Source organism: Camelus bactrianus, chromosome 21 (assembly GCF_048773025.1).
Source record: "Camelus bactrianus isolate YW-2024 breed Bactrian camel chromosome 21, ASM4877302v1, whole genome shotgun sequence".
Lineage (NCBI taxonomy): Eukaryota > Metazoa > Chordata > Mammalia > Artiodactyla > Camelidae > Camelus > Camelus bactrianus.
In genome coordinates this window covers 23,685,056-23,711,348 of record NC_133559.1, presented here as the reverse complement: position 1 = coordinate 23,711,348, position 26,293 = coordinate 23,685,056, and the positions used below count along the sequence as shown (strand labels likewise).

At 47.0% G+C, this 26,293-nt stretch overlaps 1 protein-coding gene and 1 long non-coding RNA gene across 7 annotated transcripts in view; one reads left to right on the top strand and one right to left on the bottom strand.

Annotated features, from left to right (window-relative positions):
• Positions 1 to 570: 570 nt before the first annotated feature.
• LOC123616826 (uncharacterized) overlaps positions 571 to 26,293 on the top strand; it is a 44,243-nt gene continuing 18,520 nt past the window's right edge. For 3 of the 5 annotated variants that reach the window (XR_012501402.1, XR_012501403.1, XR_012501399.1), the window contains exons 1-2: positions 22,813 to 22,948; positions 23,880 to 23,968. This is a non-coding gene — a long non-coding RNA (uncharacterized LOC123616826). Of the gene's footprint in view, positions 727 to 11,729; positions 11,828 to 13,504; positions 16,693 to 19,242; positions 19,338 to 20,112; positions 20,288 to 22,812; positions 22,949 to 23,879; positions 23,969 to 26,293 lie in introns of those variants that run through there. The other 2 variants (XR_012501400.1, XR_012501401.1) reach the window with 2 other exon arrangements.
• BRINP2 (BMP/retinoic acid inducible neural specific 2) overlaps positions 22,145 to 26,293 on the bottom strand; it is a 107,662-nt gene continuing 103,513 nt past the window's right edge. For both annotated transcript variants that reach the window (XM_074349834.1, XM_074349833.1), the window contains exons 7-8: positions 24,740 to 24,962; positions 22,145 to 23,261 (exon numbers count right to left, since the gene is read on the bottom strand). In XM_074349834.1, coding sequence (XP_074205935.1) covers positions 22,145 to 23,261; positions 24,740 to 24,962 — 1,340 coding nt within the window. The remainder of the gene's footprint in view (positions 23,262 to 24,739; positions 24,963 to 26,293) is intronic.

Sequence of the window (26,293 nt, the reverse complement as noted above, 5' to 3'; positions counted from 1 at the left end):
TTCAGAGACTCATGGACTCCCTGGGCTGGAAGGGCTCTTGAGATACCATCAAATGCTGATCGGGGAACTATCAAAGGCTGGCTACAGGAGAATCAGCTGGGAGCTCCTTAAATACAGTTGCCAGGCACCACCCTGGGGATTCTGATTCAGTAGATCTGAAGTGGCACCTGGGACTCTGCATTTTTAACAAGTTTCCTGGGAGGTGTTGATACCGCTTGTCCGTAAAACCGATCAAGCCTTTCCCAGTATCTTCATGCAGAACCACTCCGGAAGCATCACACTAGGTAGTCTCTTTCTTTTTAAAGACCTCCGTGGATTTTTGCAACTTCCTTTCCTAGAAATGCCCTTTGTACCAAGTGGTCATATGAGAGAGCCACAACTCAGGGCATCTTAGTTCATTCACTCACTCATTCACTTATCTGTCCCTTCCTACAGGCATTTATTGTGCACCTACTGTGCACCTGTCACTGTGCTAATTTATTCCACTGCATCCCTTCTCAGGAGCTCCCTTGTCAACACGAACCCCATTTCTCTTTTTTTGACTTGAGTAAATAGAGATATAGGGAGACTCGCCTTTCTGCTTCACTGTTTGCTTTTCTCTTTTCCAGGGATTATCTTTAAAGTAAGAAGGAAGCTTTTCTTTCCTTGAATGATGAATCTTTTAATGCCTCAGAATCATGGATCAGACAGTTGGGAGGTGCCTCACGAGACCCAGTCCTCGAAAAGGTAAGGAACCATCGTCCCCCCTTCGCCATTTACACATAAACTGAGTAGAAGTTAGGAATACCGGATGATTTTCCCAGCACCCAATTCAAGAAATGTGGGGCTTAGAGCTCCTGTCTTTCCTCCTTTTATTTCTTAAAATAATGTTTATTCAGAACTCTTCATTCTGAAATAATATATGTGGAAGCAATAGTCTCCCCCTACAAAAAAAAATTCTACCTTTTGTCTATTCATCTGGCTGGCTTGGGGAGCGGGCCTTTTCTTCTGCAGGGTTCATAATTACTTATTGACATCTGATATGTGCCAGTGTTGGCTTATAAATAAATATCCCATGCCCCCAAACTGAGCCAGCCGATACCTATTAAAGGGTGGATGAGTAAACTGTTAGCTGTGCTTTATTTTCCTAGGCTGCAGTGTGGCCTTGAGTTTTCTTCAGAGTCTCTCTAGCCCCAGAGGGTGACAGTGCCTCCCCATGAGCCCCGCTTCTCCTGTCTTTACTGGGTCTCTCTTCCAAGGATGCTCCGTTCGTTTGTCACCAGCGGTCTCCAATGTCAATGGGGAGGCAGGTCTCCAGGCAGATCTAAAACCTGCCATGGGATCTGCTGGAGTTGGGGTGCAGCAGCTGGTACTCAGCTCAAGTTTCACAGGGTCCAGGATGGTGCTGCCCTCCTGTGGCAAGTCACGTCCTACCAGGAGCGAGGAGGGATGGACCCATATCTCTGACCTGCATGTCAGAGGATCAGGCTAATCACAGGAGTGATCTTTTTCATTTTAAACAAAATTCTGCCATATCTTGTTGGGTTCTCTTTTTTTTAAGGGTTTCTAGACAGAGGTGCTGCCTTCCTCTGCTCACGTCGATCCAGAGGTCAACAGAAGGGATGTGTAGGCGCTAGAGAAGGCCTCAGGGCCATGAGCTGGGGACTCAAGTCCTGGGCTGGATTGTGGGAATAGGATGGTGATGAGCCCCATAAGGGCAATGGGAAGCTTGAGAGTTGCTGTATTTTCTGGGCCAAACTTAAATGCCTGGTGGCCCCAAGGAAAGGGCAAGATACTCTACTTTTTTTTTTTTTTTTTTTGGTGCCTAGGGAGCACGCAGAAGACACTCTGGACTTGGTGAGAGTGCTAGTCTTCTTTCCTTTCTTTCTTTCTTTTAAATTGTTGATTTTTTATATACAACTTATATCATGACTTTGCACTCCATTTTCTGGGATTGTGATCATTCAAAATGGCCCCTTAATGCTGTTAGCAGTGAAATCTGAAGTCCAAAGGATCCAAAGAAATTAACTTTGAAGGAGAACAAGTAGTACTAATTATGAAATGTGCCAAATTCCCACCTTTTCTCTCTTTTCCCCTACTCTGTCTTCACCCAGTTGGTCCGAAGCACTTTAAAGGTGATAAAACCGTTTTGTGTACAAATATACAAGGCCATCATCTTCTCCCCTTCCCCAGCCCAGCGTCATCCTCCACCACCTTCCCTTATCCCAAGAGAGTCTAGATTGGGAACGTTTTGCTTTCTTTGCAAAACTTGTGAATTTAGGACCAGCCCAGCAGCAGATCAGCCCCTCCCCTCTCCCACCCTCCCCGCGGGGAGTGTTCAAGGGCTATTTGCATATGTCCTGAGAAGGGGAGTCCTGGGAAGCCACCCATACCAGCTGTCACGGCCACCCTTCCAGGATAACTGGAGTGAAAGGACATGCCTCATTGTGTCTTGGCTTGGAAAGTATTCTGATGCCGGGAAATGTGGGGTGGAAGGCCAAAGTGTAGGGCAGAAGGAAGACAGATGAATGGTTAATGAGGGCTGAAGTGGCAGATTGAGAGAGAGCACAAACACAATAGACAGAGCGACCGGATTGATGGATTGGACCAAGAGATGTAAATAGAATAGTTTATCTAAGCTGTTTAGAGTCTCTCCTTCTTATCTATCCATCTATTTATCTATCTACAGGAAGCAGGGGCTGATAGGGGTACAGATAGAGAACGCGAGTGAGATGGATTCGTGGCAGGCACGGAGCCTCTGGGCATCCCAGACTTCAGGACAGCAAAGGGGGTTCAGGACTTGGAGGACAGGTGACAGGCACTTCCCTGGAGGATTCCTGCCCCTCCTGTGCCCCAAATAAAGACACAATGAGCGCGCAGACAGAGAGGGTCACTCAGGCGGCGGTGCAGGGACCGCTCACCGCCTTCCTGCTCCGGACCCCTCCGCTGACAGTGTGCAGGTGCTCTCCTCTCGGACCCCAGAGCGGAAAGCTGCCCATCTGAGGGGGAGGCTGGGAGAGCACTGCTTGGTGCTGGCATACGTTTTCATCCCAAAGCCTTGCTTTAAATTCCAGTCAGGCTTCCAGTCTCGCAACAACAGGGGAAAGGAAGAGGAGAAAAAAAAGAGAAGGAAAGCTAACAGGGCTCCGGCTGTTCCGGAAAGCTGTCAGCTGTCAGGTCTGCTCAACTGACAACCCGGAGCCCTGGGAGCCCAGCCCCCAGAGAGGGGAGGGCTGGCCTGGGGGTGGGGTGGGGAGTTGTTGCTGGTTGCCAACCACGTGATGAGCTTCCCTCCCTACCCTGCCCTCCCTCTGGGGTCAGGCAGGGCCTTGAGCTAACCAGCAAGCCTCCCAGAGGGGCCAGGGGAGTGAGGTGGGTGTGTCCTCTGGTCCACCAGTCACCCAGGGGAAGAAGGGGCCGCAGGGTCCAAGGGGGCTGCGTGGAGGAGAAGTCAGGCCCTCTCAGGACATCCCTCCCTTGTTAGGTTGGGACGGGTTCTTTAGGGCGAGGGAGGGGTGGCAGTGGAGGGGAAGCTCAGAGATTTCCAGAGCTGACTCTAGGCACGCAGGTGCCGTGGAACCCACCTTTGGCCCATGTCACATTGGGATTGAGTACCTTCCGGCTAGCTAGCTGGCAGCCACTCCTGGGACAAGCTGGCCCTCCCTCTCCACATCTCCACACGCTGGCTTCCAGGATCTCCTCTCTTTCTCCTCCTCCTGTTCTTTCTGCTGGACTCAAATTCCTAGGTTTGAAATTTCTGTGAACCTCAAGATCGCCTTTTCAGGGCAGACTCTTGTGCCAAGTGGGAAAACATTACTGGGCTCGATTCCAGTCCTCACCACCCAGTGACTTTGTGACCTTCGTCCAAGACCCTACTACTTTCTGTGTAACCTTGATTTCAGTCCCCGCTACAAACTCTGTGACCTGGCCTCGAGTCCCATCCCCACTTCCTATTGTCTGTGTGACCTCAATTCTAGTCCTGACTGCTTATTATGAGACCTTCATCCTAGTCTGACCTACTTACCGTGACCTTCATCCTAGCCCCCACTGCTTATTCACTATGACCTTCATCCTAGGCCCCACTACTGACTATGACCTTGACTCCAGTCCCTGCTATTTACTGTATGACCTTGACTCCAGTCCCCACTGCTTACTCATTGTGACCTTCATCCTAGATCCCACTGTTTATTCACTATGACCTTCATCCTAGGCACCACTACTATGACCTTGATTCCAGTCCCTACTATTTTCTGTATGACCTTGACTCCAGTCCCCACTGCTTACTCACTGTCACCTTTGTCCTAGATCCCACAACCTACTTACACGTGATTTTGAACAAATAAGCCTTATCCCTAAGAGGGAGATAATCTCTAATCCACTGATCAAACAAAGTGCACATACAGAGACATTTCATAAACTGTAGGCGTCTGTAAGACATTATTCTTCCCTGATTTATCTTGGTTCCCCTGACAGCCCCTGGCACAAAGACTTACACAGAGTAGCCACTCAATAATAGTCAAATGAATGAATAAATAAATGGATGAGGGGATGTAGTAGAGAAATGTTTCCTGGAGCATCTGTGCCCACTGCAGCTCTAGACTCGGGAGCTCTGGGATGGGACCTGGGAGTCCAGCCTTCACCTGGCTGCACAGGTCGTCAGTGTTTCAAAACTGGCAAGTTTCTCTTCTAAGCAGGGAAGAAGCAGAGGGCCAATAACCAGGTTTTGTGATTTTTTTTTAAGCATATAGACTACGACATTGTTGAATCCCCAGCACATAGCACAGTGCCTGAAAAACAAGATTGATGCTCAGCACAACGTTTTATAGCTTGAGGGTTACAGTCAAGGTTTTGGTAGAAAGCCAGTTACTGAAGTTTCATTGATGATTAAACATTCGTCCCTACCCTCAAAACAGTCACATGCAGAGATAGTTTTAAGACATTGCTACAGTGCAGCCAGAGACATACACAGGGACATCACTCCAAGAGGGCGAATGTCCGGCAAGGCCAGGCGGGGCTGGGCTGGGGTGAGGCGGGCGAGGTACCTGGGACACCAGATTTAAGTAGGCGGTACTCTCATTTCTGTGGAAGTGCCTCCTTGGATTGTGTGCCTTTGGGGCCCTGCCCACCTTACCCTAGGCCTGGCCCTGAGGTAAGGAGAAGGGTTAGAGGGGGCTTCTGGAAGGAGTCATTAGGTCTAAAAAGATGAATAGATGGTGGTTTTCCAGGGGTCTCTGAGGAAGGAAGTTACTTCAGGAAGAGGGAAGAGCAGAGAGGTGTGACAGCCACGATGGTGCAGGTGGAGGTTACCTGCCCGTGGAGAGGGCAGGGGCGTAGATTAAACGTGGAGAGTTGGGAGACCTGAGGAACACAGCATGGCGGGGTCTTGCCAACCGCGTTAAGGACCTTGGAATTGACTTTGAGACTATGAGAGCCGGAGAGTAACATGGTATATTTATGCTTGAAACAGAACATTCTGGTCAATCTCTAGACACTGTGCTGTCCAATTCATAGATCTTATGAACCACAAATGCGAGCCATATGTGTTACTTTAAATTTGCTAGGAGCCATATTAAAAAAGGAATGGGGAAAGGGAAAACTAATTTGAATAATATATTTTATTTGACTTGATATATTCAAATACAATCATTATAACCATTTTAACATGTAATCAATATTAAACAATATTAATGAGATATTTTATATTCCTTTTTATTGTACTAAGTCCTCAAAATCCAGTGTGAATTCATGCTTATAGCACATCTCAATTCAGTCTAGCCACCTCTTAAGTGCTCAGTAGCCCCGCGTGGCTAAAGGCTGCAGTACTGAACAATGCACATCTAGAGGATGGAATGTAGATGCTAAGAAATAAAGGTGGGGTTTTACAAGGTTCAAGGGAAGAAGATAAATTTCTAAACCAGCATGTTGGTAGTGGGAATGGAGAGAAGGCGATAGGTTGTCAAGTGGCTTAGCTTCTCCTAGCTACTTGGTTTGTGAAATCTGGACACAGCATTTACCTCCCTGGGTGATGTAAAGATTCTTTGAGGTGCCGTATGTAACACATCAGCCCAGGCTGGCAGGCAAAGTATGCTCAGCCAGCATTGTCCCCACTACCCGAGCTGTTTGCTCTCTCCAGGAACAAGAATGGACATCTGACTTGGATAAGGTGGGGCTTAAGGCACTGGGATGATACAGTACCAGGCGTAGACTGTGATCACTAAAAGGAATTGCTGCATGGAATTCCCACCACACCTTCCTGGGTGTCTCCCTGGCTATCGCTCAGGTGACGGGAAGTTAGTACCTGACTGTCGTGGGGAAGCTGGAAGAGTACATGAAGCCAGTCCAGGAGAGGCAGAAAAGCAGAATTGCTGACAGTCCAGGCAGCAGCCACTCTGACTATCAGCAGCCAGCAGTTGGCAGCAGCTCCAGATGATTGAGAACTGAACAGCTTAATTGGAAGAGCACGAGCATTGTGGAGTGCCAGGCTGGCACGGCCAAGTGCAAGAATGTTTCCCCAGAGCCCGCCTTCCCTGCCTTAGGCTGCTCTTGGGGAATGCCCCCAGCCAAACCCTTGTGTACAGATCAACAGCTCCTTGGAATTTAAATACAAAAATCTTTTCCAAGTAGATGCAGGACACGGCCCTCCAGATGGAGTTGCTTGTTGCTTAATATTGAGGAAAGAGGCTGGGGGTAGGAGGGAGGGAAGATAAGTCATTTTCTACTCCATGAGAACTCCATCTCCACGTGGGGTGTCCAAAGAGTAAGACAGAGGCTACAAGTAAACCTTAGCTGCATTAAGACCCTTCTGATCATGCCTACCTCATCTTTCCACCAAGGTAACTTTCAGATGTATATTTGTTCAAAATGATTATTTTGGTCAGCTGAAGTCATTGGGTGGGTGCTGAGAATTTTCAAAAGTTACCAAGTAATTAATGCCTAGAATTGGAGAGGAGTACAGTCCAGGTTCCCTTGGGTTTCCTCTGATGCACATTAATTTGCTTATCTCTGTATTAGTCAGCATAAGCCAACTGTTGTAACAAACAGCCCCCAAATTCTCCTGGGATAACACAACAAGTGATTGTGTAACAGTCTGATTTAGAGGAGCAGCTCTCCTGGAAAGCTTTCTTCCAAGCAGATGTGCAAGGGCCCTCATACCTTACGTCTCCTGGCTCTAACCTTCAGTCCTCAGAACCCTTTCCTATCTTCTCAGAAGAGAGAAAAGGAAAAGGAGAATTGCATTTGGGAGCATCCATGGGCCAGGCGTGGGGAGGAGGCACATCATCTCTGCCCAGTTCCTTTGTCCAGAGGTCAGGCACATGGCTGCACTTAACTTCAGGAGGCTGGCAAATACAGACTATCTCTGTGTGAAGGAAAAATAGGAAAAATGCTTGCTGAACATCTAGTTGATCTTTGCCACATCGTTCTCTTCTCTCTCTTTCTCTCTCTCTCTTTTTTTCCTCTCTCTCTATGATGAGAATAAGATGGACTGTTTTAGGCTCTGACTTGACCCTGGAGGTTTGAGAGTCAGGAGGCTGCAGGAAAGGGGCAACATTAATTAGAGGGTGATGCTCTGAAGTTTCAAGGTGATCATTAATCAGCATAATGTCATGGTGAAGAAGTTGTAATGCCAAACTAAATTTTCTCTCTGTACTCCAAACCTATTTCATCAGTTTCTAAGCCAAATAAAGGTGCTGCCACCAGAGTGCCACCAGAGTGGAGGGCTATCGCGTGACTAATTGGCACCACATTGTCATCCATGGGTCTAGGTACTTTCTCTGTAAATATCTTTGCCACAAACATTTTTACTGTGTAATTAATTGGCTATAAAGCATTTTTGCCATGAACGATAAAATAACCGGTCGATAGTTTTTAGTTTGACAGTTTGGTTTCCACTGGTTGAAATGAATTAGTATTTCTTCTAGTTAGTGACTTTTTTGATGGCTTTATCTGGCTGTCAGATGACAGTGATTCACCCCAAGAGTTGGTTACTTATTTGGAAACACAGTACATTGGAGGAGAAAGAAGCCAAGGGCCTCGAAGGCACAGAGTTGAACCCACATTTCCCTTAGAACTTTGGAAGGTCCATGAAGGGACAAGTGACAAAATGCAAAGGACAGACAACAGTGCAGAGGCTTTCCTAGCACGATACAAAGCTTGGTTACAAACATACATCCTAGTATTTGGAAATTGATACCTCTCTTAATGAAGGAATAAATTTAAGCAAAAAAGAAAAACTATAATGCTGAGCAAGGAGACAAATCAACAAGCAAATATATATACAAAGCCATGAATGAAAGACTTGGAAGTCAAGTGCTTAGGTACAATACACAAAATAAAATCAGTTGTCTGCGCAGCATTGCCACGAATCTACACCCATTTAAAATGTATTCAAAGATTTTGTATTTTGCAATACAATCTTCCTAGTTTTGTGATTCGTTTTTTTGTGTTTCATTATGTCCTCCTTTAATTTTTTGTTATTTTATCTTTCGTGGCAGAATTGCCTTATGGCCAATTTGTTACATGATGAAAATGTTTGCAGCAAAAATGCTTATGTTGAAAATACCTATCATGGTCACTCATGGCCCCCATTTGCCAGCCAAGCTTAGCAGATCTTTTGTGGTGCTACTATGGCAGCAGAATGTTTTCTTTTTGCTTTAAAATGCAACCCTGAATGTCCAGAATAAGCAAACTGTATCTGCACAGGTGTGGAGATTCCTGTCTGGTAAGACACTGTGAAAGGCAGGCAGTGGTCCTGATAACAGAGATGGTCTTTGTAACAGATGCTGTTATGTGGCACAGAAGTTCCCTCTTTAGGGTTGATGCACATGCCCCCTGGGTTCTTGGAACACTGACTGCTGACTGCTCACAGTTCACAGCTACGCCTCTCACTCGGAACTGCCTTGACCACAGTTATGCCTCCTCCCATGCGTAACACCTTCCACAGAGTCTATGGCTAATGATAGCCTGCTTGGAGATTTTAAAGGCTAGCTCTCTCATCTCAATCTGGCATAGCTCTGAAGGGCCCATTCGAGCTCCAAAACTCCCCATAGAGTCTGCTTAGGTCTCTGTTACAACTTCATTACAAGTCAGCTGCTGCTTCTGCCCAGACTTTCCGTCTTCACTTCCTTACCTATGTCCCCCTCAAGAACTCACCCCATTAAAGCTTCTGCATGCAACTTCTCATCTAAGAATTTGTTGACACAGAAAGTGGTTTTAGGAAGCTTTCAAAATGGGATTTTGGAGGTGGGTCAGTCATTGGCTGTCTGACAATGCCAACCCCATCAGTGGCAGTAGGTAGAGAGAGCTTGCCCCTGAGATGCTGTAGCAGTGAAGTTGTTAAAATTCGGGAAGTTTCTGTGCAGTTGTTGAAACAGTCACCAGCAGAAGACTGATACGGGATATCTGTAGAAGGGGATGATACATGCCCTGGTGCAGTATTTCTCATGATTGAAGGGATAAAGGAAATGTAATTATAAGGACCATGGAATTGGGTGGCTGTTGCTGAGCACCATTGATTTCTGAAAGATAAATAATGACTGGCTCAGATGATTAATCACCATTTCAAGACAGAATATGAAGCTGGAGGGCCTCCTAACAGCATTTAGGGAAACCCTGGTCTCCTGCAACCAAAGTACATACCAAGAGAATAGAAAACTAGGCCCAGGACTTAATCATTAAAGTGGTAGAGCTTCAGGTAGGATTGAATTCTCAGCCTCTGTAAGTCCCTGTGACAAGCACAGGGCACTAATGGGGAAGGAACAGGACGCTGGCACTTGCAGTGGGCCAAGTAGATGCCGTTAAGGACCTTGACTTGCTGCGCCCTCAGAAGTCTGCCCCTCCGTTAGAAGATAGTGTCCCACCCCTTGCTTGAAGATGGTGCAGAGACCTCAAATGAGGCATGTACTTTGTAAGACAACGCTTGCCTGCTTTAGGATCCTCGCACCACCCCTCTTGGCAACCAATCCAATAAGGAAGATTGAATCTCAGTAAAGCAGGCTAGACAAAGGCTGAGCCTGCTATGGAAGGAGGAAGGGGACACGTCAAAGGAGCTGCAAGGCCTGGCTAATGTGTGCTCGTAGTAGCTGGTAGCATGTGTGTGGGGCTGAAACCTGGAGTCCTGGGTCAAGAGGGCCAGAACGTAAGGTTGGATAACCAAGAGTTTATCAGTGTAGGAACAGCCTTCTTTTTACGTGATTTGACACCCTGGCAGGCACCGAGGAGCTAATACCACTCTGCTGCTAGAAGGGCTGTTAGGATCTGGAAAAAGCCAAGATCCACACATCGTGAAGTAGAAATGCTAGACCTGCCGTGGAGGATGGTGAAAGAATAGATCGAAAGTTTCAAAATAGTTGGCACACCAGACTGCATATACTGCATAAGGCTGGAAACCCACCAGTTCAGTATGTTCCATGGGAGGGGCCCGAAGCGTACCCCAAGTGTCATGCCAGTAAGGAATACGCTGGTGAAAGCTGGGTCAGCTCAGTGGTGACTGTTCTCTGTAGGTCCAGGCTGATGATGGCAGAGGCTGATTTAGAATTTGGCTTCCAATAGACTGATTAGATCTCCAAAAAATAAAGGTCCAAGTGTTGGCACTCAACCCTCAGAAGCGAGGTAGTTGCAGTTATTGTAATGAAGCGAAGTGGCCATAGGTACCATGTTATGTGGCAAAACCCAAGTGGCATTTGGGTTGAGCTGGAGGAGGACTCTAACCTCCAAAGAACCGTGGAGATATTAATGGGAACTCGGTGTTTCCAGAGGTAAGTTAGGGGATAATTAAGTAAAGAGGGAACTTCTTAGTTTACATAAGCAAATAGTACCAAGGATGGATGATGATAAGGAAGAGGGAAGCCTCGTGAATTAAAATTCATGTTACTTTGCCGTCTCAGCTTCCCCACGTGGGTTTTACAGATGCTATTAAAAACCTTAGACTAATGTCAGGCACAAATTATTATTTTTTTGTCATTGATATGTCTTGATTTATACAATAAAGCATTAATTATTTCACTGCTTAGAAGGAAAAAAATTCATGTTACTTTGTCAGGTTCTCAGACTTGAGTCAGTCCTCAGACCTGGAAGACCGAGGGCAGAAAGAGATGCTGGCTCCTGTGAAAAAGAATCCTGCAACTCTATAGCAGCTTATTCAGTTGAAATTCCTCTAGTCTTTCTCCTACGGGACTATAGTGGTTTACTTAAGTGACGTGAATTTGGTAAAAGGGAATACCCAAACTTTTCAATGACAGTTAAACATAGAGTCAGAATTGACATTGGTACTTAATACGGGACCTGATATGCCAAAATAGCCTTGTTGGACCTAGAACTCAATTCGGGGAGTATCGCCATATAGTGCTGCTGTACCGGGCAGAAGACACATGAAATTCTGGAATCCTTGGTCTGGCTCGCAGTGGGCCTGCTGGGTTCATGGATGCACCTGATGGTCATTTTCTGGTATAATTGGAAATGACATACTCAGTATTTGGTAGAAACCCTTGGAGTTGGCATTTGTTCCTTAATCTGTGGAGTAAGAAATATCATAGTAGTGAAAGCTGGATGGAAGCCTCTGCAACTTTCACCCAAGCCAAGACAGTAAATAAAACGATAACATTGCAACCTGGGGAGAAGAGTAAACATTAGTGCTACCTTCAGAGATGTAAAGAATACAAAGGTGGTGGTCTGTGATGAATCCCCCATTTAATTTAATAGAAGAGTCCATACAAAAACGGAATGAATTGTGACCAAATGATTCATTATTACAGACTTAATCAAATGGTGGCCCCAGTTGCAGCTGCTGTGCCAGATGTGGTTTTACTGAAGCATGTATGCCTCCAGTGCGTATTAAGTGGCCATTGATCTGGTGAGTACATTCTTTTCCATCCCTGTAGGAAAAGAGGACCAGATGCAGTTTATATTTCTGTGAGGTGGACAAGGGAATACAATTCTGGTCTTGTCTCAGGTTATGTTAACACTTTGACCCTCAGTTATAATATTGCTAGAAGGCAGGTGAAGTGTCTGACATCCCACAGGACATCGCACTGGCCCACTGTATTGACAATGTTATGCTAATTGGACCAGATAAGCAAGAAGGACCAGCTGTGTTGAAAGCCTTGGCAAAACAGATGCGCTCCAGAGGGTGGAGATGAACGCTTCAGAACCCCAGCACATTACTGAACTATTTAGGGATCCAAAGTTCTGAAGAAAGCTAGACCTTTTCAGGTTCTAGAGGGACCATATTCTGTACCTGGCAACACTGCTCTGACCCATGTATTGGGGAATATTAAAGGTTGTGAACTTTGAGTGGTGTCTCAAGCAGGAAAGCTCAGCAGAAGGACTGGGCTGTAGTAAAGAGGTCTTGACATTTGAACCATATGACCAGGAGACACTATAGGGCTGATGGCATCTGTGTGAATAGAGTTTATGGAAAGCCCCAATGGAAGAATTACAATGTAGACCTATGGGGTTCTGAATAAAGTCCTTGCCATCTACAACAGAGGACTGTCACCGTCAGGAATTAGTTACTGATGTGCTAGTCGGCCCTGGTAAATACAGAGCTTCTGTCTGTGAGAGACCAAGGACCTTGCGGCCGCAGTATCCATCGTGAGCTACGTTCAGTCAAAGCCACCAAGTCATAAGGTGAGGCTTTCCAGCAGCAATCCATTCTAAGATGGATATAGTGCATCCAAGACTGGGAACAAGCAGAGCTAGAGAGCTAACAAGCTAACCAAGCAGGTGGCCCAGAGCCAAATGCCATCCATCAGAGTTGTGTTAGTGTATCTCCCACAGCTCACATCCGTAGCCTAATGGTAGGCCTTTATGACCAGATAACAGGGAAGGAGAAAGGCCAAGCTTTATTTATAGGGTGGCAGCGATGGACAGTGATGAGGGGAAATCCTCTCGGTGGGAAGAATTTTGATATTAGGTGCAATTACTCAATAACTATGTGTAGAAAGAGAAGTGGCCCGAGGGAAGAGTAGAGAGAAACTCATGGGCAGTAGTGAGTGGCATGGTTGGTTGGTCCAGGGTCTGGAAGGAGGAAGATTGGAAAGCCAGAGACAAAGAGGTCTGGGAAAAGGCATGTTGGATAATCTACGGAAGTGGACAGGAAGTGTGAAGGTTTTTGAACGGCATGTTAAAGCTCAGCAGAGAACTTCTGCTGTGGAAGAGATACTGAACAATGAGACAGCATGACTTGGTCAGCTGGTGGAAGCCATTGGACACTCTGGTGCTGGCACAATTGATGCATGAACCAGTCATGGCAACAGGCATGAACGCTAAGCATGGGTTTCCATTCATCAAGGCTGAGACAGCTTGGAGACAGCTGAGAGCTTTGGAGATGAGCTAAGAACTTTGAACAAACAGTCTAGATTATCGATTACTCTCACATTTATAGTGTGTTAGCTTTTGGATACCTTTGTGTGCCCACAAATAGTGCTGAGAGTGATATATTTCTCTGTAAGCCAATCTGACTCTGCAGTAAAACAGTTTTCTCAAGTGCTCCCGGTAAGATCATAAAGAAAGCCTTTTGCTTTCGTAGGAAGCAGCAAGAGCAAGACTGTGTCTTGACAGCAAGAGCAAGAATGCACCGGCTAAAGAAGAGTCATTAAGAACAAAGGCTGTGCTAAAACTACACTTGAAGATGTTACACCCTTGTAAATAAAAAAATTCTAAGGAATCCACCAAAAAATTTTAGAGCTTATTCAGCAAGGTTGCAGGAGACAAGATGAATATATGAAAATCAATTGTAGTTCTATACACAAATAATGAACAATCCAAAACTGAAATTAAGGAAACAATTTCATTTATAATAGCATCAAAAAATAAAATACTTAGGAATAAATTTAGCAGAAGAAGTGTAAGACTTTTAAGGCCAGAAACTCCAAAATACCATCAAAAGAAATTAATGATTTAAATGGAAATACGTTCCATGTTTATAGATCAGAAGATTTAATATTATTAAGATGGCAGTACTCCCCAAATTGATTTACAGATTTGACATAATCCCCATTAAATTCCAGCTGCATTTTTTTTTTGCAGGAAATGACAAATTGAACCTCAAAAACCCCAGAATAGTCATAACATCTTGACAAAGAAAAAGTTGGAGGACACACGTTTCCTGATTCCCAAATTTACCACAAGGCTACAGATACTACAAATAAACACCGGCATGAAGATAGACATACAGACCAGTCAAATAGAATTGAGGGTTTAGAAATCAAGCCATACTTTTATGGTCAGTCCATTTTTAACACGTGTGCCAAGACAAATCCATGGGGGAAGAAACATCTTTTCAATAAGTGGTGGGACAACTGGATATCCACATACAAAAGAATAAAGTTGGACCCCTGTCTCACACTATATACAAAAATTAACTCAAAATGGATCAGAGGTCAAAATGTAATAGCTAAAATTATAAGACACTTAGAAGAAAACATAGGCATCAATCTAGGTGACCTTAGGTTAGGCAGTGGATTTTTAGGTAGCAACAAAACAGCAAAAGAAAAAAGATAAATTGGACTTCATCAAAATTTTAAACTTTGTGCTTCAAAAGATACTATCAAGAAAGTGAAAAGAAAATCATACATATTGTATGATTCCATTTATATGTAATATTCAGAATAGGCAAATCCATAGAAACTTAAAAGAGATTAGTGGTTGCCAAGGGCTGGGGGTCAGGGAGGAATGGAGAGTGACTACTAATGGATACAGGATTTCTTTCTTGGGTCACGTAAATGTTCTGGCGTTGGAGAGCAATGATCGATGCACAACTTTTGGAATAAGAACTATTGTACTGTACACTTTAGAGGGGTGAACTTTATGGCATGTGAATTATATCTCACTAAAGCTGTTATTTTCCAAAGAAGGAAGAGCAGGAGGATGGATGTGGAATGTGAACATTAGGCTGATTCACCACTGAGTCTATGAATATGCGTCTAGACTTCTGCTGCTCCCACTTCTTAGAACGCTTCCCCACCTTTCTGCCTGTGCATGTCTTCTACTTCTAATGTAAACTCTGCCTGGCTCATGACTGTATCTAAAAGCGGTACGGTAGTACTATGCCCTGGTTGCCCATCAAGGAATTCAGCTAGGAATCGACTGCAGTCGGTACTTGCTAGAAGTGCACTTAAGAGGTGCTATTTGAAAGAGACAGTCTAATGGGCATGTTAACTGGCCATTCTCTCTGCTGCTCCAAGCTCTGTCACTGTAATAAATTATATCATCAGAAACAACCTGGGTACCTGGGCCACATGACCTAGCCAGGCACAGGCGTTTTGGTGATGAGCGATATTACGATATTCTCTGCTTTTTTTTTTCTTTTTTTAGAGGATCTATATAAGAAATATCTGTGTGAATGGCTTATCTATGCCTGCCACAAACCTGCAATTGAAAACCTTTTCTATTAGATTACCTAATGACCCTTATGTAAGGGCCTGGATGATAAATTTCTCTGTTTCCAGGAAGAAGTTTGCTTCTGCAGGTGAGTGATATATTTCTTTTTCCTTTCCTTCGCTTCTCTTCTAAACATAGAAACTACTGAATGCGATAAAAATAACCCCCACTTACTGATCATGTACTGTGAGCCTACCCCTGCCCTTTACATGCTTTACTTTATTTGACCATCACAGCATCTTATGACAGCCACACAGGTATTGCTCCTTTTTTACAGATGTGCAAACTGAGGCTGAAAGAGATTAAATGACACATCCCGCCTCTAACAATTGTTAAGTGACAGAGATGGAGATTTGAACCAGAGCAGCCTGACACCAGAAAGCATGCTAAGTCCAGCTTCTGCTTTCACTTAGCTGTATAGCCACCCCCAAGTTTCATAATATAAGTCATCTGCAAAGATTTTTGAATTAAGGGAGTCTACATACTAAATACATGTTTGTTTAATTCCCCATGTCTCCTCTCTGAAAACTCTCAATAAATAACATTGATTCATTCCTCCAAGTTTGCGATCCTTGGAAGAATGACCCTACATAAATTCTGGTGGCTGTTTTTATTAATGATGCAAAGGTAGTCATCGTACAGGCTGGAGGAGAGGGGGACAGAACTGAAAACAGAAATAATTCATTTTTTTTCTTAGATTAGGTACCTAGAGGTGGTATGGCACCTTAGCAGTCTAAAGTCAGGGGCCTCTGGGTGCTTGGACCTTGCTGCTGCGAATTTAATCATCTCGCCTGATGTATGTTTCTGTAGAGCGACAGGAACTCCCGGTCCCACTTCGGAACAGATTTACTCTGATCGGCTTGCGGGGAAAAGATCTTTACTCAACCAGCATGATTCAGCTGGTCTGTGGGGCTGCTTGTCTGTAAACACATTCCCAGGCAAGCTAGCTCAGCCCACAGAATTTTGATTTGGTTGTTTCCTTTCTTTTTCCTCTGCTTTCTCCTCTCTCTTCTTAGACTACTGGTATAGATGGGCCAGGAGCCTACCTCCTAACTCGTTGAGAGGTTAAAGGCTAGCGGAGTGCCAAGATTTTCTTAAGTGAGGTCTTCACCTCCTGGCCAGGCATCATCAACCTTTGGCTTCTTTAGTCCCTGTACTTCCCAGGAGGCTCCTGATTTTAGCATCCTGAGCACTGCAGGAAGATGACAGGCATCCTATCCAAGGACCATGCTCCTCCAAGGATGGTCTTCAGGCCAGCAGCAGAAGCATCACCTGGGAGCTTCTGACAAGTGCAGAATTGAGGCGCACCCAGACCTGCTGAATTCAACTCTGCAGGTAAATCACATGTACATTAAAGCCGGGAAGCCCTGATTTCAGAACACTCTCCCCTCAAGGGGAGGAGGCATCTCCTCTATCAAACAGATCGCCCATGGCAGTGCCTTGAGTGTGCCTCGGACTGCGCAACAAGGTGCTGACATGGTGCCCAGGAGTTAGAAATAAAGGCGCCTGCAAGACGCAGTGTGCGCCTTCGTGGGGCTCTGCTGCTGTCACTGCTCTTTTCTGCCCTCTGAGAAAGAGGCACGCATTACGTGGTAAATCTTTCCCTCATGAATATGTAAATCACCCGGAGACCTGGAGTATTGCTTCCTTAGTTATTAGAAGGTTCACAACAAACGGCAGCAGCGTCTGGTCCAGGGAGTGATTTGCTTCCTTTCTGTGCTCCATCAGGACTTTGCACATCTCAGCCAGAGAATGCACCACTCTGATTTGTTTCTGCATTCCCACATTATATTGTACAATTCTTCATGGCCCAGAAGAATACAGAAAAGAAGGAAAGAAGGAGGAAAGGAAGGAGGGAGGGGGGGAAGAAATGGGGTTCCGTTTTAGAGAATTGAAGGTACAGGTGTATTCTGGAAGTTGGAGAGTATGGAGCAGAAGTCTGCAGAGAAGTGAGTGTTCACAAAGAGAAAGGAGAGACAAATCTTGGGGAGACAGGGATGAAGCTCTTGGGGTACAGATAAGGGGACATATCAAGAATTAAGGTCACTTTAAATATAAGTGTGGCGCCAACATGCGAATCCAGGTCTGTCTGACTTATGGCCTACGTGTCTCCTGAACCACACTGCTTTTAACATCATGAAAGGAGCGCACTAGAAGGTCCCCCAGTACCTGCATGGGAAACCCAACTCCCTCGTCCACAGAAGAGCAAACTCCAGGGAAGTGGAGTGACTTGCCTGCAGTTACCGAGCTGGCTGGTGGCAGAATAAGAGACCAGAGAAAGACGTGTGTCTACAGCCAGTTGCCCGACCTGAACTTTCTAGCCTGTCCTTCCAGGTCTGGAGTGCAGACCTTAGCGTTGTGTCTTGGGGGCCCCTTTGGTCCATGCGCTCCTTTCTGCTGCAAGGAGCAAGGACTCAGTCCACAGAAGACCATTGCCTCGTCACTCTTCGCTGCCACGATCCTGGACTGAGGTCACACACTTGCTATGGTGACCATGCAGCCTTAAGACCTTTGGAGGTTGGTGGTACCCAGATTCCTCTAGCCTTCACAGGGAACGTGTTTTGCAGAAGTTATCAGATTTGTAAAGATACTCAAACTGTAATTGGTGGTCTGTAGAAAATGTCAAGAAATTGGAGGCAGGATGTTGTAATTAAAAAACATCGAGCTGAAAAAGTCATCAGGAAACTGGAAGGTTTATCCTCTTTCTCCAGCTTAGATGGAAACATGTCTACTCGGTGCTTAAAGCTTCTCAGGGGAGAAACTTTACTTTTTTTTTTTTCTTTCACTTGTTATAGCAACTGATTATTTTTGCAGAACCAACCCCAGCAAAAAATGCGGGCACACTCCTACCGCTCAGAAGTCCTTTTCTTCCTGGAAAATGGTCTTTTCTCCCACTCTCACGCCCAAGCCCTGAACTGGGTCCTTGTCATCTCCCACAACCCGGATGTCATTTACTGGCAGAGAGCGGTCGAAAAAGACCCAGATTAGACTGCTGTTCGGAGCCCCACCGATAGGTACAACCTTGGGAAAGTTCTCTCGCCCCTTCTTCCGCGTGTCGGAAATCAGTAGACTTGGGCGACCTCTAAAAGCCTTCCATCTCCAAAAACCTAATCCTCTATTTTGCCAGTGGGTTGAACAAGACGTATTTCTTCCTAAGGGCATTGTAATTTTCATACAAAATATAATGGCAAGAAAAGACCTCTTTTATATGCAAGAGAACAGACTTACGTGATGAAATTACAGACACTGGAGGTGGTATCTGGGGGACAGGACACCAGGTCGGCAATGTATGTATTCCATCCACCCATAAGGCAGCTCTGGCCCTCATGACCGCTATTTCCATATTCGTGAAAGGAAGCCAGGAACTGAATCTGGACTATTTCCGATAACCCAGTGTCTGAAGCGGTCTTCAGTTACGTTTCTGGCTATGGGTGCATGAGTCTGCATGATATTAGCAGCAGCAGGTTTTAAATATATTATTTCGTATTAGAGGTGTTAGTCTCGAGCATTAGGGCAGATTAGCATTTGATGTATTAGCTCTTTGGGGTTACAATTAAAAGTTGAATTTCAGATTGCTAATATTCAGTAATTGAATTGTGATTTGGCTCTTAATTCCACAATGCGTTCACCAGTATTGACAACCCAGTACTAATTAATTAATGGCAATTCTTTATTTGCAACCGTGTCTGAGAATAGGTAGTTCACATCTTCTGACTATTAAAGACTCTTAAGGCAACAATTTGGGGACAGCCTTTCCTTACTGTGGTATTTCTCAGTCTAGCTTTCTGAGAAACTCTATGCTGAATTTGTGGTTTCAAGACTTTAAACGCCTCTTAAGGAATCCTGCCCATCCTATGCTCCCCTCTTCTTCCACCTGCCTTCTAGAAGCCAAGTCTCTGGTCTGCTGTTTTGATCCAAGCTCTTGTACACCAGATACTCCATCACTGTCTTGGAACAGAGGAGTCAGGTATCCATCACAGGTAACAGATGAGTAGGTCAAACAGAAACATGTCTACTACTGTAATTAATTATTAATGCCTTCTACCAGTATGGTACTTGCTTCTGGGCTCAGAAGGGCACCCCTAGATATTTAACCAATGTGTAAGAGTACTTTTAGATGAAGTTGATACCCTCAGCTTCATGGTTTTAACCTTCATGCAGGCAAGACGTGGAAATCTTTGTAACCAGATGCATGTATTTCTAAAACCACAACACATCATACCAGCATCTTCTCAGAACCTTCCTACGGGAATGAGTCTGAGACAGGAGATGTAGCATCCTTCCTAATAACTCTGTAGGTGGGCTTTTGCCCCGAGTCTGCTCTCTGAGTCAGAGACAGTTGAGGTTTCCCACCCCTTGGCCGCGGGGCTGGCTCAGGTGGGACGTGAGCCCTCATGTACTGACTCAGCTCTCGCTAGGCCAATTACCTTCATGCTACTGAGGGTCAAACTGCAAATTTTGGGCACAGCACATTTTCAATTGCTCTTCTCCCCACTCTGAATATTGCTACGCACGATATGCCTTTAATTTGTGGATGGAAGCCTCTGCCCATGCACTCCTATAGCATGTAGACGTGCATACTCAGAATGCTAACACCAGACTCTCAGGTCTGCCTTGGACCTCTCAGACCCCACCCCTGGAGGGTCTCAAAGCCTTCCCACCGGTTGCAACCCCTTTCCCAACAAATGCACACTCCTCTGGCACATCGACACCCCCACCGATGAAAATGACATCTGCTGGTTCCATCTTCCACAGATGAAGAGCTTGATATAAACCCTGCAAAGGAAGCAGTCGCTGAGCCAGAAATAGGCAGCCAGTACCTGCGTTCATCCCGAGATCATCCCGTCACTCCGGATTTCCATACAAGAAGCCTTCTGGGAAATTGTAAAGAAAGAAATGCCTGAGGCTGCGTACCTACCAAGGATTTCAGGTACCCGTGGATTGAAAGGTGGTGCAGTGATTAAATAGGATGCTGAATTCTTCTCTGTATGACAGTAAGTGTAGAAGGCTCTGGGAAGATATAGGCGTGACCATCACTCCTGTCTCCTAGTTCCTTTTGTACCAACAGAGATGTACCACAGGTACAGAATGAGGTACTTAGTATTTTTGTGGGGACTTTTGCCTGAACGGAATGGGGATTGTCATGCCTACGCACTGTACTTGGATCATGTGGAGAATAGAGAAGTGATTCTCCGAAAGATTTGCTATAAAATGCTTCTCACTCCACCCGGAGGAAGCACTAAGGGAGAATGATGCATTGTTCTGTGTGGCGTTATGTCAAACCTGCCTTTGGGGCTGGGAAAGTGATAATCAGACAGAGTTGAGAAAACCAAATGTCATGTCTGCATCTTTCCCAGTTTCCTTAAAAGGTGACACCAGGCCGAAAGGTAAGATGCAGAGTACGGGAAATTCTCCTGATGTCCGCCGCACTGTAGGCAAAGAGGAGCCCCCTTTAGCAGGGTCTTGCCCCACCACGAAGGCTGCAGCTCCCTGTGACAGCAAGAACTTCCCTGATAGTGGGAAATCCTGGTTGTAGGACCTGTGGTAGCCTTCACACCTGGGAGAAAAGGAGGTGGACTAGCCGGATAAATCTCTGGAAGAGTTCTGCCTCACTTGATTGTTCATTTAATACCTACCCCTCTCTCTCTCACCCACTCACTCACTCACACACACACACACACACACACAGTCAAGCCAGATGTGCATTCACTTGTGTGTACACCAGTCAACCAGCTTCCCACACAGCCGTCCCCACCATCCATGGACACCCACGTCACACACAGAGCAATTAAAAAAAAATCCAGGTGGCCCAAGAGACTAATACTCTTTTCTCTCTCATTTTTCCCCTAAAAAAGGCCTTTTTAAAAATATATATTAAACCAGGTAAATTTTTACTCATACGTTCATGTGGCTGGAGCAGATTGACAAGAAAAACAATCACAAAACAAATATTTTGGGGTTTTTTTGTTTTTTTTTTAAAAAGAACATTTCCCTATACACGGTCTCTAACTTGACAGAGCTGCTGTCGTGGACCGAATGGGTGGTGCGGTTGGAAGAGGAACTCTGGCTGGACCACGGGGAACCTGGAACAAGCCAGGCCCCGAAACTGGGGAGGCCGAGGAAGCAAAGGGGCCACGGGAGGGGTGGGGAGCAGGGCTGGCTGCCTGCCCTGAGTGGTCCTCCGTGGGTGTCGCTTCTTGAGTTTCCCAAGGGAGCCGGCTCGGGGTGCAGTCAGAGTGTCCGGAGGGCTCAGAAGAGGCAGCATACAAAAAGTAAGAACCAACGTGGGGAATCACGAAACAACACCATTTTAAGAAATCTGGTTAAAAAGAATACAAAAGTGACTCCACAGAGAGGGAGGCCGCGCTCCTGCCCCTCCCACTGCTGTTCCCTCTCGCTTTCCTGAATGGTAAGAATCACTTTTAAGGATTTGTTGGTTGCGCGGTTTGGCCGGTCCTGTTTTTGAATCTCTCCCTTGGCGCCTCTCCTTCAACTGCATTCATCTGGGAAAGCACCGGCGGTACAGATTCAAGGCTGCAGAGCTGTAGGGCTCCCCGTGTGAGTGTGTGTGCGCGCGCATGTGTGCACGAGCGTGGTGAGTGTGTGTATGTGTGCAGTGGCTGTTTCTCGCTCTCCTGCCTGCTTCAGTCCAAGCCCCGAGGTCCCGTCTGCTGGGCGCTGACAGTCTCAGGGGAGCACCCTGTTGGCACTAAGGTAAGGGCTTGGGTGATCTTTGCACCCCAGATTCCTGGATCCCTCCCTACCCAGCACTGGAGTGGGCCCCCAGTTAGCTACAGAGCTTGCCCGTCTCATACTCCACGGGGTTTGGCAGCTTGGAGTTGAAAGCCCTCAGGGAGGACTGGATCCTGCCCACCTCGTTGTTGGCCAGCTTGAGCCGATGCCGGAGCAGGCAGGAGAAGAGGTCGAGCCGGACCTTGCCCGGTGGAGACAGCTGGTTGACCCGGTCCCTAAGCTCTATGAGCTGCAAGAGGGCTGAGTCCTGGGAACCTTGGGTATACGGGTAGTCTAACTGGAGGATTAAGTCCCGGATGGCGTCCGGGTCAAAGGGCAGGCTGTAGCCAAAGACCTGTAAGGTGTTGATTTTCATGTAGCCCAGGTTCTTGGACGGATCGGTCATCTCCAGGGGCTCGTAGTAGATTGTCTCGTTGGAGCTGTCATCCAGGGACTTGATGCGGCTCCGTAGGTAAACATGAACTGTCTCGAAGAAGGTCTTCCACCTGTTTCCCAAGGTGATAGTCCAGTTTTGGCACTGGGCGGCCGCGTCCACGTTAGTCCTTTCCCAGTCGGGGAAGTCGCCCTCGTTCACGGGCATGAACCAGCTCTCGGAGTGGCTGCCCCCGAAGGGGTTGACGTAGATAGCCATGACGGGCTCCAGCGTGCTGTTCTTGGTGAGGCAGATCTGCAGGGACAAGGCCAGCATCACGTGCACCAGCCCGGGCTTGTACTTGTTGCTCTTCAGGGTGAGCAGCATGCGTTTCCTCCAGGACGGGTCGAACCAGCTGCCCAGGCGCATGTCGTTGCTGATGAAGATGGAGTGCACCTCGATGCGGCTGTCCCGCTTCTGCAGCAGGTACTTCAGCTCCAGGTCTTGCAGGTCCGTCTCCAGCCCCAGAAAGTTCTCCAGGGACTCGGCCACCTCTGGGCGGCACAGGCCCTGGGCAAGCACGTAGCCCGGGTTGCAGCTCCCGCAGCGTGTGCTGTTGTCCGGAGCGCAGTGGGCGCAGGCAGGCCCTTCCCCCAGGGCACACGGGATGGGGCCCTGGCAGGAAGACTGGTCGTAGGGGCAGGTGCAGCTGTGGCTCTGTTCCAGGAAGGTGCCAGGGAAGATGCTTTCTCCACAGTAGAGGAGGGACTGGATTCGGTTCCACCAGTAGGACAAGGACCTTGGGGAGCGGAGATAAAAATGAAGCAGAGTCATAGGAAGCCACACACTGCTGCTTCCCCGAGGGCGGCAGGGGGTTGACTAATAGACAGGGAAGGTGATGAGGAAGAGAAAACCCCCACGTTCTCTGAATGATGGCAACTCTACCGTACCACACTGGGATGACGGAGTAAGGCCTGGAACTTGGTGTCAGATGGATCAGCACTAGAAAGATTTGACATTGTCCTGAAACAGCTAGGCTCATCCCTGCCGAGTACCACCTTATTCAGAAGCCTACAGAAGCTCTCCAACAGCCTCCGTTTCTAATCTAGTTCTCAGCCTCCTAAATACCATCTTCCTAACCTTCCGAGGTCACGCCGACCTCTTTCCCACTTCATGGTCTCTGCCCTTTCTTTCTGCTTCCGTCACTCTTTGCCAACAACGGGGCTTTTCTGTGGCTGGCTCTCTCTGAAGATTTACATTTCAGCTCTTACGATACCCACCCCCCCAGAGGTCTCCTGTTGTGACTCCCCTGTCAAAAGGACCACCCAGTCTCTCTAGCACGTCGCCCTGCTTTGATGTGAGCCACAGCAGTGTTCAGCATCAAGGATGATTGTTTGCTTTTTGTTTACTTGTTCAGAGGTGGCGTCCCTGCAAGCACGCTGAGAGCGCAGACATGGCATTCTTCACCGATATAATCTCAGAAGCTAGCGCTGTTCCTGGTGCCTGGTAAGCATTTACTAATTATCTTTTTGGGGGGGGGGGAAGCACCTTTCTCCAAAGCCCTGGCTGGTCTGTCCTCTCCGCCCAGGCTCCCCCCACTACCTGTGCCATGGTGGGAGGGGCAGCTCCCCTCTGGGAACACTCCATCTCAACAGGCGCCAGTCCTCTTCCATCTCCTCCCGCACGATCTGGCCCAGACCCCCTTCTCTGAGGTGCTTTTTCCTCTCTGGCCTTTGATTTATGTCCCACCAACATGAATTTAAGTGGCTGCCACATAGAATTTTCTCATTTTTATGTTCCTGTATATTTATTGTATCTCCCCAATTAACAAATATTCCCCCGCTGCTTGCTGTTAGGACCTACAGCGTGGACGTGATAAAATCTGTGCTGCATGCACGCGTGCGTGAGGGCCGAGGGCACGGGGCCTGCTCGCTTTCCCCCTGTGACTCTGAACAGTCACCTGGGGGAGCAACCCCCTGTGTGTATTTCTCATCACATGCAATTGGTGTCTGAGCTGCCACTCCACCCCTTTCTTTCCTAAAAGACTGATCACAATGGAAGTGAGTGAGTGAGAATGAGAGGATTAGGAGGATAACGTTGGAATCTACTGTAATTTATGTGGAAGTCAAGTTAGCCTCCCTCTCCCGTTTGTTTTCCTCTCTCACTTCAGACACAGCTCAGAGTGGAGGATGGCACATAGGCGGGTGGAGACGACCGGGGGCTCTCAGAGGCCCCAGGTCCCCAGCGGCCGTGGTGGGCAGCGGGGCGGGGGCTCACCTCTCCTTGGGCAGGCGGAAGCGGGGCTGCCGGTGACAACGCTTGCACAGGGTGAAGAGCCGGCGGACCAGCCGGTGGGTCTTCTTGAACAGCACTTTCAGGCTGGCTCCCAGCTGCTGGTAGCGGTGCTGGAGGCTGGCGTCCATGGCCCAGAACTGGGAAATGGCCGTGGAGTTGAGGAACCTGTCGTCCGGCAGCCTCTTCAGTAGAGCCTGGAATTCCTCTGATGGGCAGAGACAGGAGGGCTGAGCCGGGGGGGGGGGTGGGGCATGCGGACCCGGGGAAGGCAGGAGCGCCCTCCCCAGGCCCGCCCGCCCTCCAGTCACTGTGTGAGGGAGGCGGCTCCACGTCCACTCTCCCTTTATTCATTTCTTTTAAAACAGCTTTACTGAGAAATGACTGACACACCGTAAGCTACGGCTCCGGGATTCTTAACCATCCTTTCTGTCTCTGATATGCTTATGAATTTCAAAACACATCTCTGTCACCACCCACAGGGCCAATGATCTCTTGGGACACATGTCTCTTGACCTTTGCACCTCCTTGTAAGTCATTCACGATCCTCAGTGACACCACAGCACCCTTAGGGAAGGTGTGAGGCACTGGTGAAGGGAAGAGCACACAGTACTGGCAAATCAGGACACAGAAGACTGAGCACCCGGCTCAGAAGTCGTCTTGGAGACCAGCCTCTCCCCTCCACATCCTTCTCTCTGACTCTAGGACACCCTTCCTCTCTTTTGAGATTGACCTCTTGGCCAGATACCTGTTCTTTCTTAAAGCTGATCCAGAAGCAATGTGCCTTCTGGTTCTCAGTTCCTACTGCAAGTCTGACTTCTTTTCAGACATCCCTCTATACAGCATGTTTTCTGAACTCATGATCAGATCTCTGTCCATGAATCTGGAATCTGCTTTCTCTTGGGACCTGCAGCCATCCGGTCTCCTAGTGGGGGTGGGTCCAGATAGCCCTCCTCCCCCCCCCTTACAGTAATTCGTAGTACTGAAAGCCCAAAGTCATTTCCCCGTGATCGAGCGTTACCTGACCCATCCCACCCCCACTAGTCTGATGCAGCAGGGGGCCTGGGAGGTGGCACCTTCCTCTGCTACCAAATGCCTCTTCTAGGGCTGGAGGTGGCAATGCCTGGGGTCTCGGCTGGTTCTGATTCCTCAAGCACCTGGTTCTTCATCCCCCACCCAGATGACTGGAGAACCATGCCTAGTAATGACATTAACCACTAGCATGGTAACAGCCAGCAGGGCTCAGTTCATTTTATACAACATGTCCGTGTACAGATGAGCACACAGAATAACAATGTAAACTCCCATCTGCCCACCACAAAGATTTTTGCCATATTGGATTCAGATTTTTTTTTTTTTAAAGAAATAAGGCAAAGCAAATATACTTGAAGGGCGTAAACTTCCCCTTCATCTTTATCTAGATGTTACTCTCTTGTTTTCTTTTTTCTTATTGTCTATTTTTTAAATGTTTTCTACAAATATGTCCACAATAATATTAAGTATTGGCTAGTATGTTTTTAAACATCACATAATGATGTA